Source organism: Lichenostomus cassidix, chromosome 3 (genome assembly GCF_008360975.1).
Source record: "Lichenostomus cassidix isolate B80296 chromosome 3, HeHo_3.0, whole genome shotgun sequence".
Taxonomy (NCBI): Eukaryota; Metazoa; Chordata; class Aves; order Passeriformes; family Meliphagidae; genus Lichenostomus; species Lichenostomus cassidix.
Genome location: NC_139483.1, coordinates 58,576,003 through 58,599,242, shown reverse-complemented (window position 1 = coordinate 58,599,242; position 23,240 = coordinate 58,576,003). Strand labels below are relative to the sequence as shown.

At 41.4% G+C, this 23,240-nt stretch overlaps 1 protein-coding gene across 2 annotated transcripts in view; it reads right to left on the bottom strand.

The window, feature by feature from the left end:
• ARHGAP18 (Rho GTPase activating protein 18) overlaps nucleotides 1-21,916 on the bottom strand; it is a 68,567-nt gene extending 46,651 nt beyond the window's left edge. Inside the window, exon 1 of one of the 2 annotated variants that reach the window (XM_085055975.1) lies at nucleotides 21,716-21,916. In XM_085055975.1, coding sequence (XP_084912101.1) covers nucleotides 21,716-21,795 — 80 coding nt within the window. In that variant the 5' untranslated portion in view covers nucleotides 21,796-21,916. Of the gene's footprint in view, nucleotides 1-8,000; nucleotides 8,018-21,715 lie in introns of those variants that run through there. The other variant, XM_085055976.1, reaches the window with a different exon arrangement.
• Between the last annotated feature and the right edge of the window lie 1,324 nt (nucleotides 21,917-23,240).

Sequence of the window (23,240 nt, the reverse complement as noted above, 5' to 3'; positions counted from 1 at the left end):
TCAACCTAATTTTTGAGCCACTTTTGACACAACACCCCTTCACATAGTAACCAGCATTTTGTAGTGCAGTTTTAAGCATTTTTCAAAGTCTTCTTCTGTTTAAAAAGAGATCAAATTGGAACTGATGTGCCCATCAAAGCAGGTTGTCCTACAATAACTGAATTTTGCATAAAGCCGTAGAGTAGTGACACTACCTAAATGAAGGTAAAATGTTTTTTGAAAATGAAAATGTCTTCATCTTTTTATAAGACTTAGCATATTAAAAAGAGTCTATTTAATTGACAGTTAAAACCTCTCATCAAACAAAAGCCAGTATCACAACCTTTCACAAGTAACAGGTAACCCTTGAGCAAGACCCAAGTCTGGACATTTGGTGTCTGGAACAATGCAAAAATATTTCTTACCACCTTTAAAGTGCTTCATAACTTATACAAGGCATTAGAGAAACTTCAGTCTGGGCTTGTATGACTGCTCTTTATTCCACCTCCTAAATCTTGTCATCTGTTGCAACAGCTGCATCCTTTCTTTTCTACCTTTTGTGACATTTGCTCTTTCCATGACTGATTGCAAACTCTCCTGCAATAACAGTAAGGAAGCACACAATTTTCAGTATGTTTTGTGAAGTGACTCTTAGCATTACTTCTCTCCCAAATTAAATAGTTTCATTTTGGCTACTCTGTGACCTTATGGAACATTTTGAATGTCAACTGCAATCAAACTTCCCCAAATCCTCCTTAAGCTCCAAAAAAAAAAAAAGAGCCAGAGAAGTAGAAGCTGAGGTAAAGCTCTGTTTTCTTTCCAAAGAGAACAAAGTGATTGCAGAGAGGGTATAAAATAGTACTCACTTTCTAAATGAGCATAAAAAAGCCTGAGCAAAGAGAATCAGGTCTCTCAGGATTTTTTTGTAATACCATCAGCTGCTGTTAATACCTGCTCAAAACTGCTCTGGAGATTAACAACAACAACAACAACAAAAACCAACAAAGGAAACTGAAACCAAACAAAACCAAAAGTCCAGAAAACCCCATCAACAGGCATTTTAAACCCCTCCATGAATAACGAATACAAAACAGGCCAAAGTTAGGGTTGTCAGACTCTAAGTTTAAAAAGTGTGTGTATATATACATATATATATATACACACACATATAAATGTATACATACACACACACACACACACAGTACTGCTTCCAGCCACATCCTCATTACTATTTATATGATTTTTTTTTTTTTACCTTCATGCACATAACCTTACTATTTTTCCAGCCCCAGTCTGTCACTGAAGAAAACAGGAAGGAAATTGTGGCAATGGCACAGGCTATTACCCTTAATATTCTAATCCACTGTACCAGAAATGGGAGATTCCAAATGCAATGCCAAAACTTAATCTGCCTGAACTATATGCAGCACTTCTAAGAAGATTAAAATATTTCACGACATTTCCTTTAACAGCACGTCATGTTCCTACATGGTCATTAAGACTCTATTTTCTATTTCCAACGAGATAAATTATAATTATGGTAAGCTGATACATAGTCTATCTAAAATGAATAATAAGTTCACCTTGAATATTGTGTGCAGTTTTGGTCATGGCAACATAAGAATAATACTAAGCTATTAGAGATCATCCAAAGGAGAGCAATGAAGATGGTGAAGAGCCTTGAGGGGAAGCCATATGAGGTGCGATTGAGGTCATTTAGTCTGTTCAGACTGGAGGAGACTGAGGGGAGACCTCACCACAGTTACAACTTCCTCACAAGAGGAAGAGGAGGGGCAGCACTGATCTCTTCTCTGTGGTGACCAGAGACAGGACCTGAGGGAATGGCCTGAAGTTTTGCCAGGGGAGGTTTAGGCTGGGTATCAGGAAAAGGACCTTCACCCATAGGATGGTTGGGGATGGGAACAGGCTCCCCAGGGCAGTGGTCACAGCACCAAGCCTGACAGGGTTCAAGAAGTGTTTGGAAAATGCTCTCAGGTACATGGTGTGACTCTTGGGCTGTCCTGTGCAGGGCCAGGAGTTGGACTCAATGATCCTTGTGGGACCCTTCCAACTCAGCACATCCTGTGATTCTGTGGTTCTGACACAGATCACTGGTGCCCCATGTACGATTTATGATGTGAAATGATTTATTAACAGAAGAGATGCTAGAACTAAAACATACACACTTTTGAACAGTTGCCAAAGGAGTTATTTGCTATGTCATCTCAGGTTGTATCAGGAAAAACATGACCTTGTTCCACTCCATACAAAGTGAGGAAGAATTCAGGATTGACAAGTAAAGCAATAAAGCCTCTCCCCACAAAAAAAATGACTGCACCAGCTCTGTTTCCTTGTTACTGGGGGGACTGCTGTATTCCAGCGTCCAAGCTGTTCAACTCATTGCATGCTTCTGCCTTTATTCTCCAACCATAAAAAGCAGAAACCTTTTTATTTCTTTTAGAGAAATACGAGTGTCACTGACTCAGATTTGGAGATTATTTAAAATGCAAAAATATCATGACATAACATATTATCAGACTTGCAATAAAATTACCACAGTTTAGCTAAACTGAGAAGAAGTATCACAAGAAATTGGTTTTGATTTTACTTCTGTATTGACAAAATGAAGTAGACCACATTGTCTCAGGTGCTGTCATTCTGACCTTCTTAGTTCTTGTTTGAATGAAGACTCTCAGATGCTTAGGATTCACATTCCTGGTTTTTTTTCCCCATACATATCAATTTCTGTTCAAAATCATACACTTTAGAAAGAGAGGTAGCTATTCCTGGGAGAGCAAAATCCTCCAGAAGGGAAAACAAGGGAACATGGGAATGTGGGTGACCTGTATAGGTAAAATCACAAAAGTAGCACCACATTAGGAGCAGATTTGCAAGTCATGTACACCTTTGGAAGAGCTGAAAAACCTCACAGAATCCCAAGTCCCACAGCATGAAAACAGAAGTCAATTTCCAAACTCAACAAACACGCAGTATATTTCCCTTATATTCAACCCTAATTGTGTTTAAAGCTATATTAAAAAAAAATAAAATTCTACAGCTAGGAAAATAAGGAAAGGAAGGGCCTCACTTGAATCTCCTTTGTCACATTTTTGGCTCTGTCCCATGGTCAACTGACCTACCTTTCTCATTCCTTCCAAATGCCTTCTGTATCACCTGGCTTCATATGGGCACAGATGTTTTCCTCTGCAGTTTTGATTCTTTTCATTCTCTACGATTCATATTAATGATAAAAATGTATGCAAAATATGTTCTCTGTAACCACCCTCATGCTGCTTATTGGGAAAATACTCAAGCATATAATACACATTTTAAAATACACTTTTTTCTGTAATACTTCTGAGAGAACCACTGAAACTAATCTTATCCCAAAGAATGGAATAAAGCCTGGGTGAGATCACTTCAGGCTCCACAAATATCAAAGAGAATAAACCAGGAAGTGAAACAGATACAGTATTTGTAATTCCATTATTGAGAGGCAGAGAGGAAAGATTTAAATAATTTATTTTTCTTTTCACACTGGAAAAAAATAAGCATGGCAACAAAGCCTGATTTAAGATATCCTGGCAAATACCAAGAGCACTTTGTACAGTTACAGCCATGAAAGGATACTGGAGTTACTTTTGTGCCTTTAAAAGCAATTAGTTCTCTAAAATCATTAGCTCTTACCATTTTAAAGGACCTCTTAGTTAGGCCTATAACCCTGTTACTTGCAAATATAAGGCTTACAGCGCAATTAAGTAATTTTGTTTATGCTTGAAGGAAATTGGCACACATTCACAGTCAATTTATTACAATATAATCCTTACATTCAGAATAAATCGTAAATGAATTTTTATGAGCATTCCCAAACAAGGAAATTCATGCAGGAATCTAAAGACCTTTTGTAATGAAAGTCTTTCCATTGTCCAAACAAACCACCAACAAAGACTCAGCAAGACAAAGCAGACAAAGGTGGTTTCAGAGAAGCTGGACAAGAGAGGGAGAGGAAGAAGCAGGAAGGGCTGAGGAGAGCAGCATGTGCAAGGTGGGCCAGCGCTCAAGGATTCTGAGGGATACAGGTCTGTTCAGAAGCAAAACATCAGAGAGGTGCTTAAAGACCGGTGATAGGAGAGAGGGAGGCCTCAAGGATGCTGCATGGAATGGACTATCTGGGTTTAGTTCAAGCTCATCATAAGGAAAAGTGGAATTTGCAAACAGCTTCAAAAGCTCGGCTGGGATTTCACCCACTGCTAGAGGAGCTAACACACAGTGCTGTACATGTCTCTGCACATGAGGCAAACCCACTCTGATAAATTCCTCTAGCAGGAGCCAGGCAGGGTATGCCACAGCAGGAGCAAAGGGCAATGCAGATGTGCCCTGATCCAGCTGTTTTCACCACATGCCCTCCCCCAGACCCACCGCACAAAGAGGGCAGCGGAAAAGTCTGCTGTCACCTTAGCGAAAGAAAAAGGCACCCAGTCACAATCCTTACTTTTTATCTTTCAGGGCAACTGCTAAACCTGTGAGTCTTTGCAATGTCTCCTTTCCCACCAGATTCCTTCTTCTAAGCAAATAGTCCTGAGAAATACCTGTTCCTGGGGTGCAACAGCTGCACTGTCTGCAGTAAGAGTACTGCAGACCTATGCTAACCTATGCTCTGTTACCTATGTTAACGAGCACTTCCAAAGGCTTAAGTGCCCTATGACCATGCAAAGAACCCACCAAGCAAAATGAAATTACATTGATATATTCCTTCCCTCCTCATTTTTTGGGTAGCTCTTAAATGTCAGTAGGCAACCAAGCAAGCAGGAAGCAGCGCAGGATCACAGATTTTCTTTTTCCCTCTCACCCTTTGTTACCACCTCTGTTTTCTGAACACCAGCAGAAAAACAAAAACATGAGGTTTTTTTCAACCAAGGCCCCTTCAAAGCTTTACTGGTACTTGTATGCATAGATATGTCCCTCCCCTTACTAATTAAAAATGCAGATGTACAGCAACCAGTCTGAATATACAGATGTCTTCATGTGCAAGTTTGAAAGGTGGCCTGCCACAGGGTTCACTACTGTGCTACCTGTCCACAAGCTCTGAGCACCACGACTTGAATACAAAAATAAAACTTCAAGGGAAAGGATTTGAAAGAGCTTTTGTTTTGTTCCAGCAGCAGGGGGGGGAAAGAGGACATAATACAAACCAAACAACAGAGGGAATACAGACATGAAACAAACACTGGAAATAAAGAAAAAATAAACAAAACATACAAATTAAATATCAATCATTTAACAGAAACAGCTGTCCAAAATTAAAAACAAACCCTAAAAAACACATCTTATATGTATCACGTCATATATGTATTTTATTATTGGTTGATCATGATTTCACACATATAGTCCCTGTTTCTCATTTCCACTATCAGCATTCCATTTCTTTGTTCTTTTACTTTTGAATGTGGTTCTTTTTGGTGTAAGCAGTCTCCATTCCATGTGGGTACCTAGGCAGCGAGCTAATGAAAACTTAACATGGTCAGGGAAGACTGCTGTCATATTTTAAGGCAGCAAGAGGAAGTGCACAAGTCTGGTCAGAAAGGGAAATCTGACAGTCACAACTTGCTCTGTAGCTGAAAAGAAAAAGTGCTACTAGTAAAATGAGGGAAAAAAAAACAGAAAAGCAAAAGAGCTCTTACCAAGTTTAGTTTAAGTTGTACTCATCAACGAGGATGCAGATGGGGACTGTAAGAATTCTGGTTTTTCAATGTTAAATACAGGTAATGAGTTTTAAAAAAAAACCCTCCATTTTTAGATTTACAAATTATCTAGATCATATCTCCTAATGCAAATTATTTAGGAAAATCCTTTGTTTTCCTCCCTAAGCAACACCCTTTTCTTTACCAGCATCTTCCAAACATGAAAGAAACTGGTTTCTAAGTCAACATACAGGTGCCTAATGTGGTTTTTGAGCTGCTTACATTTTCCATTATTATTGTTCCAAAAAGATATCAGTCTATTTTTGATTATATGAATCAGTTACATCAAACAACATGAATTTGGCTTTTCAAAATCATTGCATCACTAATATTAGCCCTAACACTTACTCTGCATTTCCAAACAAGTCACTTCAATTGAGGGCTAACTGCCAGCAAAAAATGCAAGTACAAATGACATTGTACTTTCCCCATGTATATAGAGGTTCTATCCCAGCTGCAACTTCAGACATACTCCTTTGCATAAACAGGGCAAAAATAGCACCTATTTGTAATACTAAGTAGGTACAATTACAGACCCCAGAAATAATCAAGGAAAATGAAATACAATGCTTCACATGCAACACATTAAACCTGAAGGCACAAACCATATGCAGAAGGCACAAACTAAATGCAGATGCTTCCATAAACACAAATTCATATTTTCTTTTGCCATGTGCATACACACTGTGTACAGAAGAACAAGAGCAATGTTAAAGCACTCTTGAGCATTGCTATCCATGATTTTTAGTTACAGGACCAAGCTCCTCATGCTAGACAGCTGTACTTCCCATTATGAGACACATCTACAAATGAATACCATATGTTCTTATACGATATAATATGTACACAGGAAAATAAAAAACATTTGCTGCATGCAATATTAAGTCACACATGAAAACTCCATTTCAATTAAATTGAAAACATTGTATTATGACAGTGACCTAAGCCTACAATTCAGGGGGAAAGGGCAGGGAGTGGGTGGGTGGAGGAAAGGAAGGCACCCTGAATGAGCCTGACCTTGGTACACAGAGCAGAGAATTTCTAGATAGCAAAGGGAACCAGGTGTGAGGCAAACTAGAGCAGAAGCTGCAGGGCACCTCATGAGTCCTTCACTCCCAACTTCCCAGCTGCACTGTGTGACCACCCTGTCCTGTCCTCAGCCCTCATGACACCTCCCCATTCTGGGCAGGATCCTACTGGCTTTCCAGCACTGAAGTGCTCACTAATACACCTTAATAAATAGGGAATGAGTACATAGCAACAGTGCAGGGGAGGTGATGAGGGGACTGAACACCTCTGGGTCAGAGCTGGGTGACAAATAAATCCTCTGAGCTCAGGCAGGGTGACATAGTTAAGTCCCTTACTACCAGAGGTATTAAAGTAAACTGTTTTTTAATACTGTCTGCACTGAAAATGCACACTTGCAATCTTAAAAGTTTATGTGGATACAAGAAATATTTGATCGTGTAAGTAGCCAATTCTATCTCAGAGGATAAAGAATAATTCCTTTGCCAAAATAAGGCACCTGGACAAAGTAATTTGTAAAGAACTATAGAAGTGCTGACAGCCTGACACAGAAATGGAATCACACACTTGTCAGCATGAAAAGGGTTTAAAACCCACAATGAAAGTCAACAGAGCAATAGTAATTGATGCAGAAACTCTGTAACAGGAAATTTATAACACATTTTAACATAAAGATGAAAAGGAGACTCTTAAAGAAGGACAAATGCCTGCATACATAAATAATACTATTTTCTCAATTCCCAGTTCTATAAATGCAAAACTGGTGTGTCTATTTTATAGCTTCTGCCACCCTTGTTTTGTGTTTTCACCAGAGGTGCTCATCTTTGAAAGTCAGGAAGGTCCAGTGAGGAATTTAGGGATATATTCATTAACTGTGCCCTCTAGGCAACTGACTAAATTTCCCCTTTTTTGCTGTCTCATAACACCTCACTAGGAAGTAAATCAGTTAGAATTATTTGTACAATGCCCTCTCAGAATAAATGTGACCTTTACTACCACTATTGTTTTAAACAATGAGGTAATACACTGAAGCTGCCTCTTCACCAAGAGTGCCAGGGCAGTGCTTTGGCTCCAGTTCCTTCTTTGTTCACACAAGCTTCACACCTGTGCAACCTCAGAGTACACCAAGGGGTGCCCCCAAGCCTGACAGCTCCAGGCCACCTCACCTCACATGAGGCCAACACTTCTCGGAGCAGCCTAAACCCACACCCTAAAAGAACCACGTGCCAGACCCTGGGATCTCCCCATCCTTACCGTCAGACTCCACCAACACAGCACAAGCAGTAAGGCAGCCAGCCTGTTGCACATCCAGTCCAATTCAGAGGAAGGGCAAAGGTGTCTCTTTACTAGGAGAGATTAAGTGGGAAATTGCTACCAAGACTCCCAGAGGATCATGTGATAACATCAAGCAGAGCCAACTAAACATACAACTGAATCATGCCACCAGCCTAGTGCAAAAATTAACTCTCTGAGGCCACAGCAGAGAATAATTCTTTGTTCAGAAACAGTGATGGGTCTACATCCATGGAAACAGCATCAGCATCACCTCAGCACTGCACCTCTAGCCAACAGCTAGGCTTTCTTCTACCAGCCGACATCCAAAAGGAACACAGTCACCCTCAGAATAGTTAAGCCACTTCCCACAAAATATTGCTCATTAATCCTGACACAGCAGAAGACTCGAATTCTCAGAACTGTACAAAGGACTTGGAATGGACCTTGTCATTATCTTTTCCTTAATGCCATTTAATCCCAGTGGTAATTAGGTATCCTAATGCATCCTGTTGCAAAGAATCTTTTAAGGGAACCAGTGTATAGACAGACACATCTGCCCACTAGCCTGCCACAGCTGGATATGCCAGACATCTTGCCCTTCTTCCAAACTATCAAACCAAAGAATCAGAGGCCAGCAGACCCTGGCTGAAGGAGGAAGACCTGGGAAACTCACACTCTGCACCTCAGAGCTAGTGAGGTCAGCTACAGGGCAGCTTACAAATCAATAAATTAATGCCTTTTTCTTGAAGATGACAAGGCACATTGGGAGTTATTTTAAGTCATTTCCTTGTTTAAAGTACTAGCAATGGTTGCTTGTGAGAGCAGAAGCTTGAAATGGGACAAAGGATCACCTCTGGCTAGCTAACAACAAGGCACACAACCAAAGTAATAGTTAACAATAAAAATCAAAGTTTTAAAATACTACAATTCCCTCACTGGTTACTGTGCCAAGTATTTATCCTACTTACAAAAGCATCTTAGGTATGCTCACCTGAACAGTTTTAATTTTCCACCTTAAGTAAAAAAATTCATACTAATATTTTGACTCAGATCAATTTCATCAGCTTTCAGAAGAATCTTGCTATAACTTAAACTACAGGTAAGTGACTAAAAGTCCTTAACACCAGAGAGAAAATCATTCCATAATGATACAATGACTATACCGGCATAAATGTATCTTTCAATTAAAAAATTAGCAATACAAAAAAAAAAAGAAAGAAAGAAAAAGGATAAGTACAAATCATGTTTAGCAATTCCAGAGTCCTTCAAAAGTAAGGTTTCTATGAAACAGAAACAGAGAATACTTTCTCATGTCAACAGTATGGTGGTATAATGGAGCAACTTACTTGAGTAAGTGACCTTCAAAGTTTTGCATGAAAGTGACAGGTGAACAGCCTGTGAAACTATAGGAACAACGGTGTGTAAAGTGAGAAAATGTCCAGTTATTTTTCATTTCCAGACTTTCAACATCACAAATAGTCTTAAGAACAAAGTTTTTATTTGTTTTGGGTTTTTTTCAAAAATCACATAATATTGTGGGAGACTTAAGTGCTGCACAATAGAGTTGATCACCACCCACTGACCAACGCCCAGCCCATGCCTGAGCAGTGATAAGCCCCTCCTGGTCAACTCCCCCCAGTTTATACACTGAACATGACACTCTATGGTATGGAATATCCCTTTATCCAGTTCAGGTCAGCTGTCCTGGCCATGCTCCCTCCCTGCTTCTTGTGCACCTGCTTGCTAGCAGAGCACAGGAAACTGAAAAGTCCTTGACTTACAGTAAGCACTACCAAGCAACAACTAAAATATCAGTGTGTTATTGACATTATTCTTGTACTGTGCCAGCCACTAAGAGGAAAATTAACTCTCTCCCAGCTGAAACCAGGACAGCAGATATGACCTTGATTCTTCCATTTAATAAGAACAGTATCTCTTCCTAATGATTTGTGCAAGATAATTTACCCGGGGAAATATATCTTAACTATTGAAACTCCTTTGGATCAAAATTGAATTATATTTTTAATATTTTTATATTTTTTATACTTTATTCATTTTTATATTTATGTGACAAAACTTGGAGGGTGAGAAAGAAATATGGGCTCAAAAAACCTGAGACTAACATAACAGAGTATGGTACAAAAGGCATCAACCTTGTCCAGAATCAGAGGTTGTGCACCTGTGTCCACACCCTACCATATCAGGGGGGAAAAACAAAATCCAAAAGCTAAAGACCAAGGCAGGATGAAGGGAAACTTTCTCAGCCTAAGCTCAAACTCACATGAATACAGCTACACATCTCTCTGATGAGATGATGCTGATGCTGGGCTACCAGTCTGGGCCACACTTGCAATGCAGATGTGCCACCACTCAGCACAGCCCAGTAATCTGTTTTCCAGGAGAAAACCCAGCATTCATACAGGAAGAAACACTCCTATTGCTAAAAGATAGCCAAGAACCTGGCTCCAGGCTCCTACACTTTTACACACAAGCTGAGATTACAGTACTCAGCTTGAAAGGTTTGAATAAACTGTCACTTAAGGCTGCTTATGCTGAGTGCACTGTTACCCTGTTTCATCCTGTTCCATCCCATCCCATGCACAGCCCTGTGCTGACCAACAGTCTGGCTCTAGATTCAGGATCTTTGCATCCTAGTTAACTCTCACCTGCTAATTAACTGGATCTCACTTAGCAACTTCTTCAAAGTTACGCAATCAAAACTGAATTTATGCCTCATCTGAATGTCAGAGATTAAGTATATACATGTGTTTTAAATGGAGAGAAATTTTAACAAGCTCTACTGAGGTCTGTGTTTACTGAGATCTGTATCAAGTAGTTCTGCAAACAGACAGTGAGCAAAAATATGTAAGTGAATGTTTTCCTTATACTCGCTAATGCAGGATGACAAAGCTTTCACAAACAGTCTCTTCAAAAACTCAAGCAAGACCCAAAAACCAAAACACTGTGACAAATCACACTAATTTTAATGCCATACATCTTCATAATTTCAAGTCCAAAGTGCCAAATACCAGCTTTCTCAGCATGAAGCTCATCGTTCCCCATAAGCTTTCATCAGCTGCTCCTACTCAGTAGGAGAAAAAAGGGTTCTGTGCTAGTTTGTTCTTTTATGTACCATCCACAATAAGAAGCTCAAGCAAATACAGTCCCTTCCTTAGCTTTCACCTCCAAAGAGAACAAGTATCACAGTGTAAAAGCCCTCCTCAGAAAGTGGAAAACAGGCACTGAACAGATGCTTGGATACTTTCATTAGTACATAATGTTATCAATTACTTATATTTGTAAAATGTCCTGGATATTTAATATCTTAGTCTTTTTTACTCTTAAACCAGAAATATTACTGAAAAGTTAGGTGTTGTTTCCTATGGGAAATTATGCGAGCTATTCTGATTATACTTCTTGTTCCCAATACTGTTTTCATGCACTACTTTGGGCACTAAGAAACCAAAGCAATCTCTCTAGTGCAAAGTTCAGAGCAAAGAAAGGTGTGTTTAAACAAGGCACAGATCAACAAGCTTTTAAGAGCTTATCAATGGATGACCAAACCTAATTCAGAAACTGCACTTTCATTTACCTCATTAAAGTGTGTGGGAATCCAAGATGGGCTTTTGTTTCCTTGGGTGAGGCAGGCTGCACGGTGACACGTGCAGACAATGAGGGGAAGGCAGGTTATCAGCAGCTCTGCACAAGCAGTGCAGGTGTTCCCTCCAGTGCAACACACCTGGATTCCAAGGATCCATTCTCACATCACAGCCTGCCCTTTGCAGGTGAAGGCTGTGCACATGACTGAATCACTGAACAGCATGAGTCAGGACTAAATGAGCTGGAGATGAAGCTTACGCCAGCTTTAGAGTGGTTGTTAAAGGACAAGCTGTACCTGAACTGACTAAAAACCTGTCAGTACGAAGTTAAGCCATCAAATATCTTTTCAAAATAACTGAACCAATGGAGCTAAATTATAACAGACGAGCCTCTCACAGAATGTGGCCATAGCCACTACTAGGGCTCATAAAAATGAGTTAGCTTGTCAAATCACAGCCCCACAGTGATCACATTAAGCTGGCACAGAAGCAGGCTGCTGCCAGAGGATTCTGTCAAGCCCCCCTTTCCTGTGAGTTTCCTTCACTCCCCTTGTGCCAACACCATCACTGATGCAGTAACTTGCTGAGTTAGGTTACAGAACTAATCTGCCCAAAAACAACACTTGCAAAAAATATTGCTTTTAGTCAGATTTTTCTGTTAATCCAGCTCAACCTACTTCAGAAATGCCTATGTCAGGGTAATAAAAATATTAGGAAGGTTTAAGTGAGAGATGGAAAGAAACTACTTTCAGTGGTGTTCCCCATTCTTTTCAGTCCCCATTTATCTCAGCCTAGTATGACCATGACCTGCACCTACCATCACTCCACATCAAGTCTTCTGGTGGTTCAGAACAAGCCTTAGGAGACACTCTGAGATGAAAGAAAAAGTTTCATTAAACATTGTCTCCTTCCAACAGAATAAGAAGATATTCCTAAAGTCCATCTGAAATACAGCCTTCTCAGGAGAAGATAACAGAGCCAAGCCACCCGAATGAGTCTAGCAGGACATTAAAGCCCACACTCTGGATGGAATTATAATGATGGGGATGACCACTCCCACAGTGATATCACCATTATCAGTGTTCCCTTTATCTAGCTATGGCAAAGGCAAGCAGGCTGTGAGGCTCCAGAAGCTACACTATGGAACTGTTAGATCTCTCATCCTCTTAGCAACTGCTGAGAAAGAAAGCATTTTCTACTGGCCTGTGGTAACCATAGCTCTGGTGTCCTGCCGTGACAGGGCACTGAGCCACAGCTGTGTGTGTGTGACAGCCCTGACAGGGCTTCCTCTCTGTTCAGCAGCCAAAGCTTCTAGTTATTGTTCCAAGCCCCTTGCTTTGTATCTGGGATCACAGACTCATAATTACAGCTATAACCACAAGTATTACATGAATTCTTGGGCTACTGCAAGCCTACAAGAACTTTCTGCTGTATTTGTGCACCTAAAATCTAACCTTCCACCTTCTTAATCCAGGGGCAAAGCTCCCTGTTACCTCTGGATACAGGATACTCCTGGACCTCGCTGTTGTATTTTATTAAAGGCAGAGGATTTCTGATAGAGATGACACTTCATCAGTGCCCTTGAGTCCCACCATTGTTCTGACAATTACATACAAATCTGCTAAAAACCACCAACTGATTAAAAACACTTAAAATTGAGCAATGTACTTTACTAAGCACTTATTGCTAAACACTGAGCAAACGATTCTCACACATCATCCTAATTATTTTCTTGTTTTTCAAATAGGGACATGAATTCAAAATATCTGACCTCCCAAAGCCAGAGCAAAAGCTGTCTGAGTGGTTTATGGACTGCTGGACTGGAAGAAGCATTGGAGGAGTTGTAAATTGAAGATTTGTACTGATGCTAAATCAAGCAAAACATGTTAACTGTTCTGCTGCAGTTTGGCACTGAGTATGCACAATAAGGTATTTATTTGCTGAAGAAAACACTATTTTTATTTTGTTGCTTTCTCATGTGTGGTGTACCTTCAACCACTATTCTAAGTATGCTAAAAACACTGAGACTTACTCCTCTTCAAATACTTCACCCCAAACCATTTTAAGCTCCCCTAGCATATTGGGAGCCCTGTGGAGGAAATATTTTAACATATTTTTATTGACATCCTTTGGCCTAAGAAGCCTCCCCAGGAAGGAAGGCTATTGTAGAAAGATGACAAACAAAACATGTGAAATAATCAAGAAATCATTTCTAGTCTTACAGGATTGGGATGCTGCATCAGGAAGGGCAGGGAACAGCCACAGAAGAGGGAATATTGAGCAGCTTACCCTCACATGAAAATATGACCAGGTAAGTAACTATTTCTGTGCATGCTTTTATTCTGCTGTAATTCAAGAGAGCAAGCACAAAACAATGACCAAAGAATACGTTCATAACTCCAGCTTTTTTGGGACTGCAGAGGTGCTCATCCCATACGCTGCTCAGGATATCATCACAAACACACCTCAGAAAATGATGGCTAAAATTCTGCTTATGAAAAAAATAAAGTCTATTTCTTACACATCCAAATACTAAAAAAAAAAAAACTCCTCTTTTTTTTTTTCCTATTTATTTGGCTATGAGTATTTAAATCCGTGCCTGAACATGATTATTTTGAGATCACGACTCCAAGGCAGAGGTGGGCTCACTGCAAAACCAGCAGCCCTTGCAAAATAGCCTGTTGGCACATTTCAAGTACCCAAAGCTTATGAGTGGGGAATTTTTCTTCCCTGGCCAAGCAGATTTACTGAGGAGTCTGGAATGACAGTCAGTGAGTCATGCGTAGCCGAATCTGCAACATTGCTCACAGCAGGAACCTTGCTGTATCACTTACTGTAATTACAGCCTCCCTTCAGCAGTAGCATTTCAGAAACAAAAAAAATTTGAAGGTTCACTTTTAGTAACTCCAGTGAAAAAAGCACCAAAAATAAAGAAGGGTGCTGGCACTGCAAATGTTACCCAGATATATATGAGCAACCTTTTAAACCTTACAGCTTTCAGCTCCTGCTTCATGAGTAACAGTTACAAAACAAGAGTAAAATCCTGGCAATAATAGTTTATAACATTTTAAACTAGTGCCAATATCAGCAAACCGAAAATGCCATTAGACTTATTCAAAACCAAGTTTAACAATTCTGCTCATCAAAGAAAAAGAACTCAAAGAAACAATTCACTATTTGTTTGATGCCACACTTAGAATGCTGGAGTTCAGACTTAGCTCCTCCGGAACTTTGCTGATCAGAAGTTCAGTTCTATTCCAATTTTGCATCAAGTCTACATGCTTATAGCAGCACATCTAGTAATATATTGTGTTATGCTCAGTATCATCCCGATTTGTGCACACTGAAGCAAAAAAGGGAAAGCCTGTAATTAAAATATTCAAAAGGCCTTTAAGTTTCCCATTCCTAATAGCTAGACAAGCATGTCATCTCATACTCTGTAAGTTATTAAAACAAAAAAGAAAGCCTATATACAGAGGGCACTTATTTTCCTCTTTTATGCTATGTAGCTCCACTGATTGAGGAGAGTTATTCTTGTTTTCATCTATTCACAGGTCTGTCTGACCCAAAATAGAACTTAATAGACTGTTTGCACTGATAGTGAAGGACATTAAATCAAATCTACACCCATGACATATCATAATCTAAGTCACCTACTGAACTGGGCTTGTTGAATTAATGTTGTTTTATCACACTGACAGATGCTGAACAGATGTCTAAGTGTAAGAATCAGTGACCATGTCTGCACAACGAGGACCTCACTGAAAGAGCTTCAGCAGATCTAGGGCTCAGAAACAACGTGCAAATTGAAGGGAGTTCCACCAGGATTCTTAGAAAAACAAGATGGCACGACTGCAGTGTATACAATTGGCTACGGTGGTAATCAGCAGCAAGGAAGTGATTTTACCTGTGTAGGTGACACTCATGAGATTGACACTGAAGCACTGCATGTAAATCAGGCTGGGGGGTGAAGGAGAAACAAAACAGGATGGCAGAGGCAAAGACAGATGCTGAAAATGCTGAAGAAAAGTGTCACAAAAAGGATTTTCAGACCGTAGAAACAAAGGCTCAAAGAGAATCATTTGCTCCTCTCATAAGATAAAATTAAACAGAAAGCTGACCATGGGTAACTAGGAAGGCTTTCTAATGGATTGGAAAGATATAGCAGGAGCCAAATGCAAGAGCAAGATAAATTCAAAGAAATAAGGTGCAAACTGGGGGATAGGGAACACCATGAAGCAGGAATCCAGAATCAAGGAAGCAGGAAATATTGGGACACCACATCTTGCTGTCAGTAGATTGAGTTACTGGGATTAATACATCAGTAACCAAGCAACACATTTTAAGGGTCTGCTGCATACTCCATATTTATACCTGCATGAAGTACAAAAGACACAAAAGCAATCCTAAATAAAGCAATTTAGTGCCTTGGTGCCCGTCAGTTCTATCTGAAGACGTTGGTAAGCAATGGACAATAAACATTGTTCAAAGTAGCAGGCAGACCCAAGGCAGGAAAGATTTTCCCAATGCATTTAGATGAAGACTGTGCTCATGTAAAACCTGTACCATATAAAAAGACTGTGATGGTTTTGTAAAGTCATTTGTAGTGGGACAGACCTTTGCTTTGCAGATAGTTCTTTCTGCTTTTGTAGAAGCAAAGCAACACATGGAAGGTACTATGCTGAGACATCCATATACTGGCATCACGAAAGGTTACAGGGGCTAGGAAAAACAATTCGTGTGATGATGGAGGGGACCTGGAATCCCTTCTGCGCAAACAGATTGCAAATGAAATTGCAAAATACTCCACCAACTTAAGGCAGCTGTGAGTAATCAGCTTGTGAGTTTGCTGCTTGTACACTGAGCATTATATGTATCCCTCACAGTACTTTACTCCTTTATACAGGATTTCACTGGTTTTCAATTCCAAGAGTGAGTCACTGGTAGGACAAGAGGGGGAAAGGAATGAGAACTTTTCTCTCTGAAATAAAGGAGATGAAAATGACCTTGAAAAAAAGTATGATTTCATGCTTACTACTAGATTTCTTCTTGGCTTCAGAGACGAACTATTAAGAGTTCAGATTAAACTGAACAAACATTTGAACAAAGAAGGAGGCAGATTATTCTGGTAAGGAAAGAATAAACTCCACTTGTACATGTGATCTGTAATGTCTATTATGGTCAATGTTTGAAAAAAATCATATATTGTGGGCAATTCACAGCAGAAGTCTTTGTTATTTCTACACACTCAAAGGACACCTATAATTTGGGGTTTTTACTCAGAGATCAGTGAGTGATTTAGACCACAGTTGTCTGTAGAAAATCCCAAATATTTTATGTCCCTCACTTGTCACCCATCCCCAAAGTGAACACATATGCTACCACTATTACGTCTGTAAAGCCCATATTAAAAAAGATACATAAAATTAAATATTTTATACAGTAACCCACAAAAAGGGGCACTTCTCTACAACAAAACCAGCTGAGACTGCCTGGTTTCACTGCTACATAGACCCAAGCTTCAGCTGGTGTCTCCCAAAATTAGGTGGATTCAGTAACAAAGCAGGACAGTGAAGCTCAGGGGCTGCATGCCCTGACTAGCAGGTGTCATTTAAAACAGCAGACCTGAAGTGGCAGCAATCCTCTCTCTCACAACACTCTTTTCCAGAACTGGCCCGGGGTTTAGTTCCACCTCAGGGAAACTCAACTCATTGTTCTAATTTTGCAAGTGAGTACTAGCAAACCAAATGCAAGACTTAAATAAGGCAAAGAAAGGAGAATGCATATAACTGCAGAGCCTCTGAGGAGGAGCAGCCTCCTTTCACAGTCCTAGGCACTGTGAAACATTGGAGTCTTTCCTAAATTATCAGTAATGTGAAGCTTTACAGGCTCTTTGGAAGCATATGAAGTTAAACAGGCACTGGCTTGCAAAGCTTCAAAATTCAAACTGGTCTTCCAGTGTCAGTTTAATGCAGTGCACTGAAGTGGCAGCAAAAGTGCACATGCTGGTGAGCAAGCACAGTGACTCACTGGAAACAGAGAGGCTGTCACATGCCAAGCTGGCACAGCACAGGAGACAACACAAAATAGCAGCATCCCAAATAGGAGAGAGATATGAAGAAGAAAGTAACTCAACTTCCAATGGCCAACACATGCAGAATCATTTATCTATTACTCAGCTTGCATTTTAGGCTTGGCTCTTGAAAATGCCATGCAGCAGAAGTTTATTTGCCTCACACACTGGTGTGTTAGTACAGTTAGTTCTGCATGCACACTGCATGCATTCACTTGTTATAAATCTGTTCCCCATGCACTGAATACTCCAGGCTTGGTCTCAGCCATATAATCACATTCCAAAAACATTTTTACATACATGTATTTGCATACACACACATTCACTCACTCTTCAGGACAGAAACAGTCCTGTAGAAGACTCTCTGGATGACATTTGATTGCCTGAGGGTAAGCCCACACAGCCATATGAGAAGAATGTTGTTATCTGAAACACCTACATGCGGCTGGCAAATATGCACACGACCTGTGGTGCTTTCTGCCAAAGTAGATGGGGTAAAGTTCCCCAGGAACCTAAATGGCACTGGAAACCTATGCTTACAGGTTTGGATTTCACATGTATGAGGGTGGCATACCTACAGTCAGTCACTAAAACAGAGCTTTGGACTGAAACCTATCTGATTTACTCTTGGTTTCCACAGCCCATATAACAACAAATGGTTCCATGGGAAGGTCAAGAAGAAATTATTTAAAATTTTATGCCTGGATATTGTAAAGAAAAGGAGATGGCACTGAAATGCAAATAGCAGGACAGCCAATAAGGCATTACTGAATCTAATAGGTTAAAACTGGAAAGCAAGCAAATTAAAGCAATATGGAAAAGAAAGCTAATACAACTGAATTTGATACTGTGTATTCTGCCTTTTTGATTTCTCTGAGAAAGTTCTTATGACAAATATTTAAATAGATCACAGAAGTCACCCACAACCAATATCTACACCATATGAAGATAATCCTTTAACTCCTACTTTAAAGCAAAATGCAAAATAAACTCCTCTATGGCAAAGACAGCAGCTACTATGCTATATTGTGCATCATCACTGTTAAGGCAATATTCCTAAATTGACAAACTTGGAAGTAATCACACTGAGGCTGTTCTAGATTTTAGCCTACCAAACCAATGATTAGGTAAGCCTTTACAAAAAGTAATTATTTCACGGGCTCATTGTGCCTTTAAAGGGCCAAAAAGACCCAGAACAGACAATCAGCTCAACAATCTATTAGATCAGTAAAATTGTAATTCTTACGAAGCAAGAGTTCTCATCTGCCTGAAGGAAAGAAAACAATGGATAGGAAGCATAGCCCTTTCTTTCCTACGTTGTGACTTCTTGGGAGCGCAGCCAACATACTGCTTTTTCCAGGATGTACCAGTGCCACACTTCCCACCAAAGATAAAGCAATTTCTAACTCGCATTTTTTGAATGCCTATGAAAAAGATAATTCAACATAGTTTCTCTATTAATCTTTCCAAAAGGGCGGCTTCATTACAGCTGGCAGTGTATTACACTGCTTCCAAGTATTCTCCTGTTAAAAACCACAAGGTTTTCAAATTAGCAGAGAGATGCTAACCTAGATATTGAAAGTTGATCTCATTTTGTTATTTTTTTAAAAGGCAAAATAAGCTCCATTTCACATCAGTAACAAAATACAAATTGGGACTTTAGAACTGGTGCACTTACACACTGTGAAGAGTACAACGGAAGAATTTATTTCCATAAAATATTTCAGAATTATGTGTTTGGGCATTATTAATATAATGCAGTTCTGCACATCTTGGGAATGTTGACAAAGAAAAGTAGCTAGAGTAACGCGGGGGCACGGGTGGGAGAGAAATCCTACAGAAATGTTAAAACATTTCAGAAAAGTTTTGTTTATTTTTAAAAAGATCAAAAGAGAACAAGTGGCTATTCCACTACCTCTCTGTTCCCATGAAAACGCTCCTAGTCTCTCCCACTTCGGAAGTGGGAAGACATTGGGAATGCACAGTAGGAGCAAGCGGGTCAACCAGGACCATGGAATTGAGAGTTCACGAAAACAGGAGAAACAAACCTAAGGTTCAAATACAGAGTGGCACAGCAGAAAGCCAGAGAGGTATCCTTTCGGATTTTGGTTTAATGAGCTAAGTGTCAAATGTGCATGGCCTGGAAAGCTGTAATACTGCCAGGGTGGACCTCAGGCAAACTAACTGTGGGAATCCTCTGTTCTGCACAGATGAAACATGCACATTTGTCTCCTACAATTACAGAAGTGAGACCACTTTTCACATTTATTTCCCCTTATCGTAATCCCAAACCAGACAAATTTGTGAAGGATTGCTATTACTCGCTTGGCAATGTCCCAGTTTACCCAGGAGGCTATCCACAGAAGCAGCTGCAGAGGAGTTGAAATCTCATGAGACTGCTGCTCCTCATGGTGTGGCATTAGCACAGGAGACAATTTTCTTAAGACACAGAGAGGGCCCCAAGTCTTTGTTTGTGTCCAGGGCCTCTAGGCGCTGAGTCTGCTGCTTAGAGCCATGTATCCATGCAGCTACGGGTGAAAAAGGGGGAACTGATTCTAACAGTCTACAGAGACACAGATCTTTACTCAGAAGTTATTCCACGGAGCAGGGAAAGCATTTTTTATCTTATCCCTCCTCCTCCATGGGGAGTTTGAGGAAAGTTATGAGAGGCAAAGAAACACCACAAACAATAACAGAGAAGTTTGTGGATTTTGCGATTTCTTGCAAAAATATACATATTTTGCATTCCATTGGAAATGGCGAGGTCTGCAGAGTCCTTACAGATGTAGCCAAGAGGACATCAGGACATCAAGTGAAGCTGATAAATAACATTAGTTATGGAGAAGAAAGTATATCAATAAAAAGAGCAGCATGGCTTTGCGGTTCTAACATGGGGTAGGAGGCATTTCTCAGTTCTGTCCTTGCTTCTGTTGTGGACTCCTGGTGTGACAGGTCATAATGCATCAGTTGTCTTTTGTCCAAGGTGACCCACTGTACTTCCTTCTATTTCATTTCAATATTTTAATCAGACTATAATCTCTTTGATCACACATGCTCTTCCTATGCTAGTTTCAATACCTTCCCAGTTTCAGATGGCTTTGCAGCATTATTAAAAGTCCTGTCTTTATCAATAGGACCTTTGTTGACAGTTTCAGCAAGAAGAAGCAAGACTGAATGGGCCATAAAGACAAAAGTCGGTCCTTTGCACAGCAGTGCCTCTGGTCATTGCTATGGAAAAGCCAGCAGTGACTTCTGCCTATATCAAACATGTGCTGTGAGGCACTAGGAGGTCCTCAGCCTTCATGTATGTGAAACTGGATTCTTGCCCATTATCAGTTTCAATGACAAATGCTTTAAAACATTTTGTCTGCACCTTCCTCCCATTAAGCGCATTAAAAAAAAAAAAAAAAAAAAAAAAAAGGCAGCAAATTACAAAGATACAAAGTAGTAAAGCACAAGGAGGTTATAGGAAAATCTATGCTCTGCATCCCACAAAGAGCCTGATCCCAAAGACGCTGAGATCCAGCGCCCCCGAGGCCATGGGACAGCGCTCACAGCTGCGACCCACAAAGCCTTCCCGCTCCGAGCCGAAAACCGCACCGAGCAGAAGAGCTCGAGCTTAACACCGACACAACGCACCCGGGCGGCCACGGGACTGTTGTTGGATACAAACGCCTTAACAACAGCTGGCGGCTGCTGTTTGCACCCGGCTCTCGGCGGACCAGCAAAACGCCTGGGGTTTCCACGACGCGCGGAGCGTATTACAGAAAGGGGTGGAAGAAAACCCAACCAACCAACCACACCAACAAAGGAAAAACCATTTGGGAGCTGCGGGACACGGCGCAGAAACGGGCAAACCCTTTAGCCCCGGGGCCTGAGAAAAGCCCTTCTCCCGCGCAACAGGTTCCCGCTGAGCCAACTGCGCTCCTCCTCCGCGGCGCGACAGCCGGAGCCGCCCCGCCGAGCGCACCTGCCGCGGGCAGCGTCCTCCCTCCCTCCCTCATTCCCGCACCTCCACTCACCCGCCGGGGGCGTCGCCGGCCCCGCCGCTGGGGTGGTAGGCGGTGAGGACCACGCCGCGGGAGCCGGACCGCCAGCTCATGGCGCTCGCCGCCGCATCCCTTCTGGACACACCGAGGCGGAGCGGGGCGGCCCGGCTACGGCCCGGCGCGGCCCAGCCTCCCGCCGGCAGCGCGGCGGGGCAGGGCCGGGTGACGGCAGCGCTTCCTGCGGCCCGGCGGGGCTGTGCCCCTCCTCCCGGCTCGGGAGCCCCGCGGGCTGGACTGCGGGAGCGAGCGGCCGCCGGGAGCGGTGCCCGCCCTGTGCCGCGCCCGCGGTACCGCTCCGGGCGCTTCCACACGCCGTGGGCTGTGGGAAACCAGCGTCCTCCGGGCGGGCTGGAGTTTGTTTGAAGGTGTCGCAGAGAAACCCGTCAACTAAAGAAAAGTCGCTGCCCTTTCAGCCCCGAGTCAGCTGCCACGGGCGAACTGCTCCGTGTGGCAAGTGCGATACGGCAAGAAGAAAAAGAACGTGTTCATCGTTTGCTTTGTACGTTATCCATCTCACTGAATCGCACCATTATTCAGTGAGTGCTTGAACTTTTCAAACAAACAAACAATAGTTAATTTCTTCAAATGACGAACTGTCGTTATAAAAATCACAACAGGGCATAGCGTCAAGCAAGGACACTGCTGGCAGCTGCCTCAGAGCTGCTGGGCCTTAAAGCAGCCGCCATAAGCCCCAAGTCATGCTCTATCAACCAGTGACAGCCAGAGCATGGCAGCATTTTGTCGGCCTTTTTGGTGGGCAAAGCCTTCTCTGTGCCTCGGCACACGCTCTGATGAGATGGGACTCACTACCTGGATACTAGTTTTGAATTGGTAGGCAAGGCCTGTAACACAACACTCAAACCTGTTTGTTTTTTTCCATGGCAACATGTAAATGTGCATAGGCTATTTAGGTTTGTAATTTGTACCCTCGTTCACATATGCATATGATTTGTCTGAATTATTATCTGTTTGTTCTATAACTGAATGGATCATCTTCAGTATGAGTCTAAATTGCATTGTGGTTGCTTTTTTCCTTTCAAAACAAATCATGTAACTGCTTTGCTTGCAGTTAAACATCTGCAAAGTTCAGTGCTGGGCTCTGTGAGGTGTTCCGGAGCGCACAGGTATCAAGCTCTGAACCTTCATTCATTTAAACCTTGTACACCTAAACTGGAACACTCTATGAAAGGTTGTGGATAGACCATGCAGTTTTCTGTGCAGCTGTTCTCCAGCACAGAGCTGCCAAGCAGGAGCAGCACAGAAATCTCATCCTACGGTCACTGTAAGTTGGTACCAGCAGAGGGGCAAACGGGCGGAACTGCTGGAAATGTTTGAGCAAGATCAGTTTGTCCTCTAGAGTCCTTGATACTTACAGCTGGTGACTTTGGAGGGGTCATAGTCAGACATAACTGAATTTTGCTGTTGATGATGGACTTCTGCAGAGTGCCAAAGAAGAAGTCCTGATTTCTTTAAAAAGGGTAAAGTTGCCATTAAATTT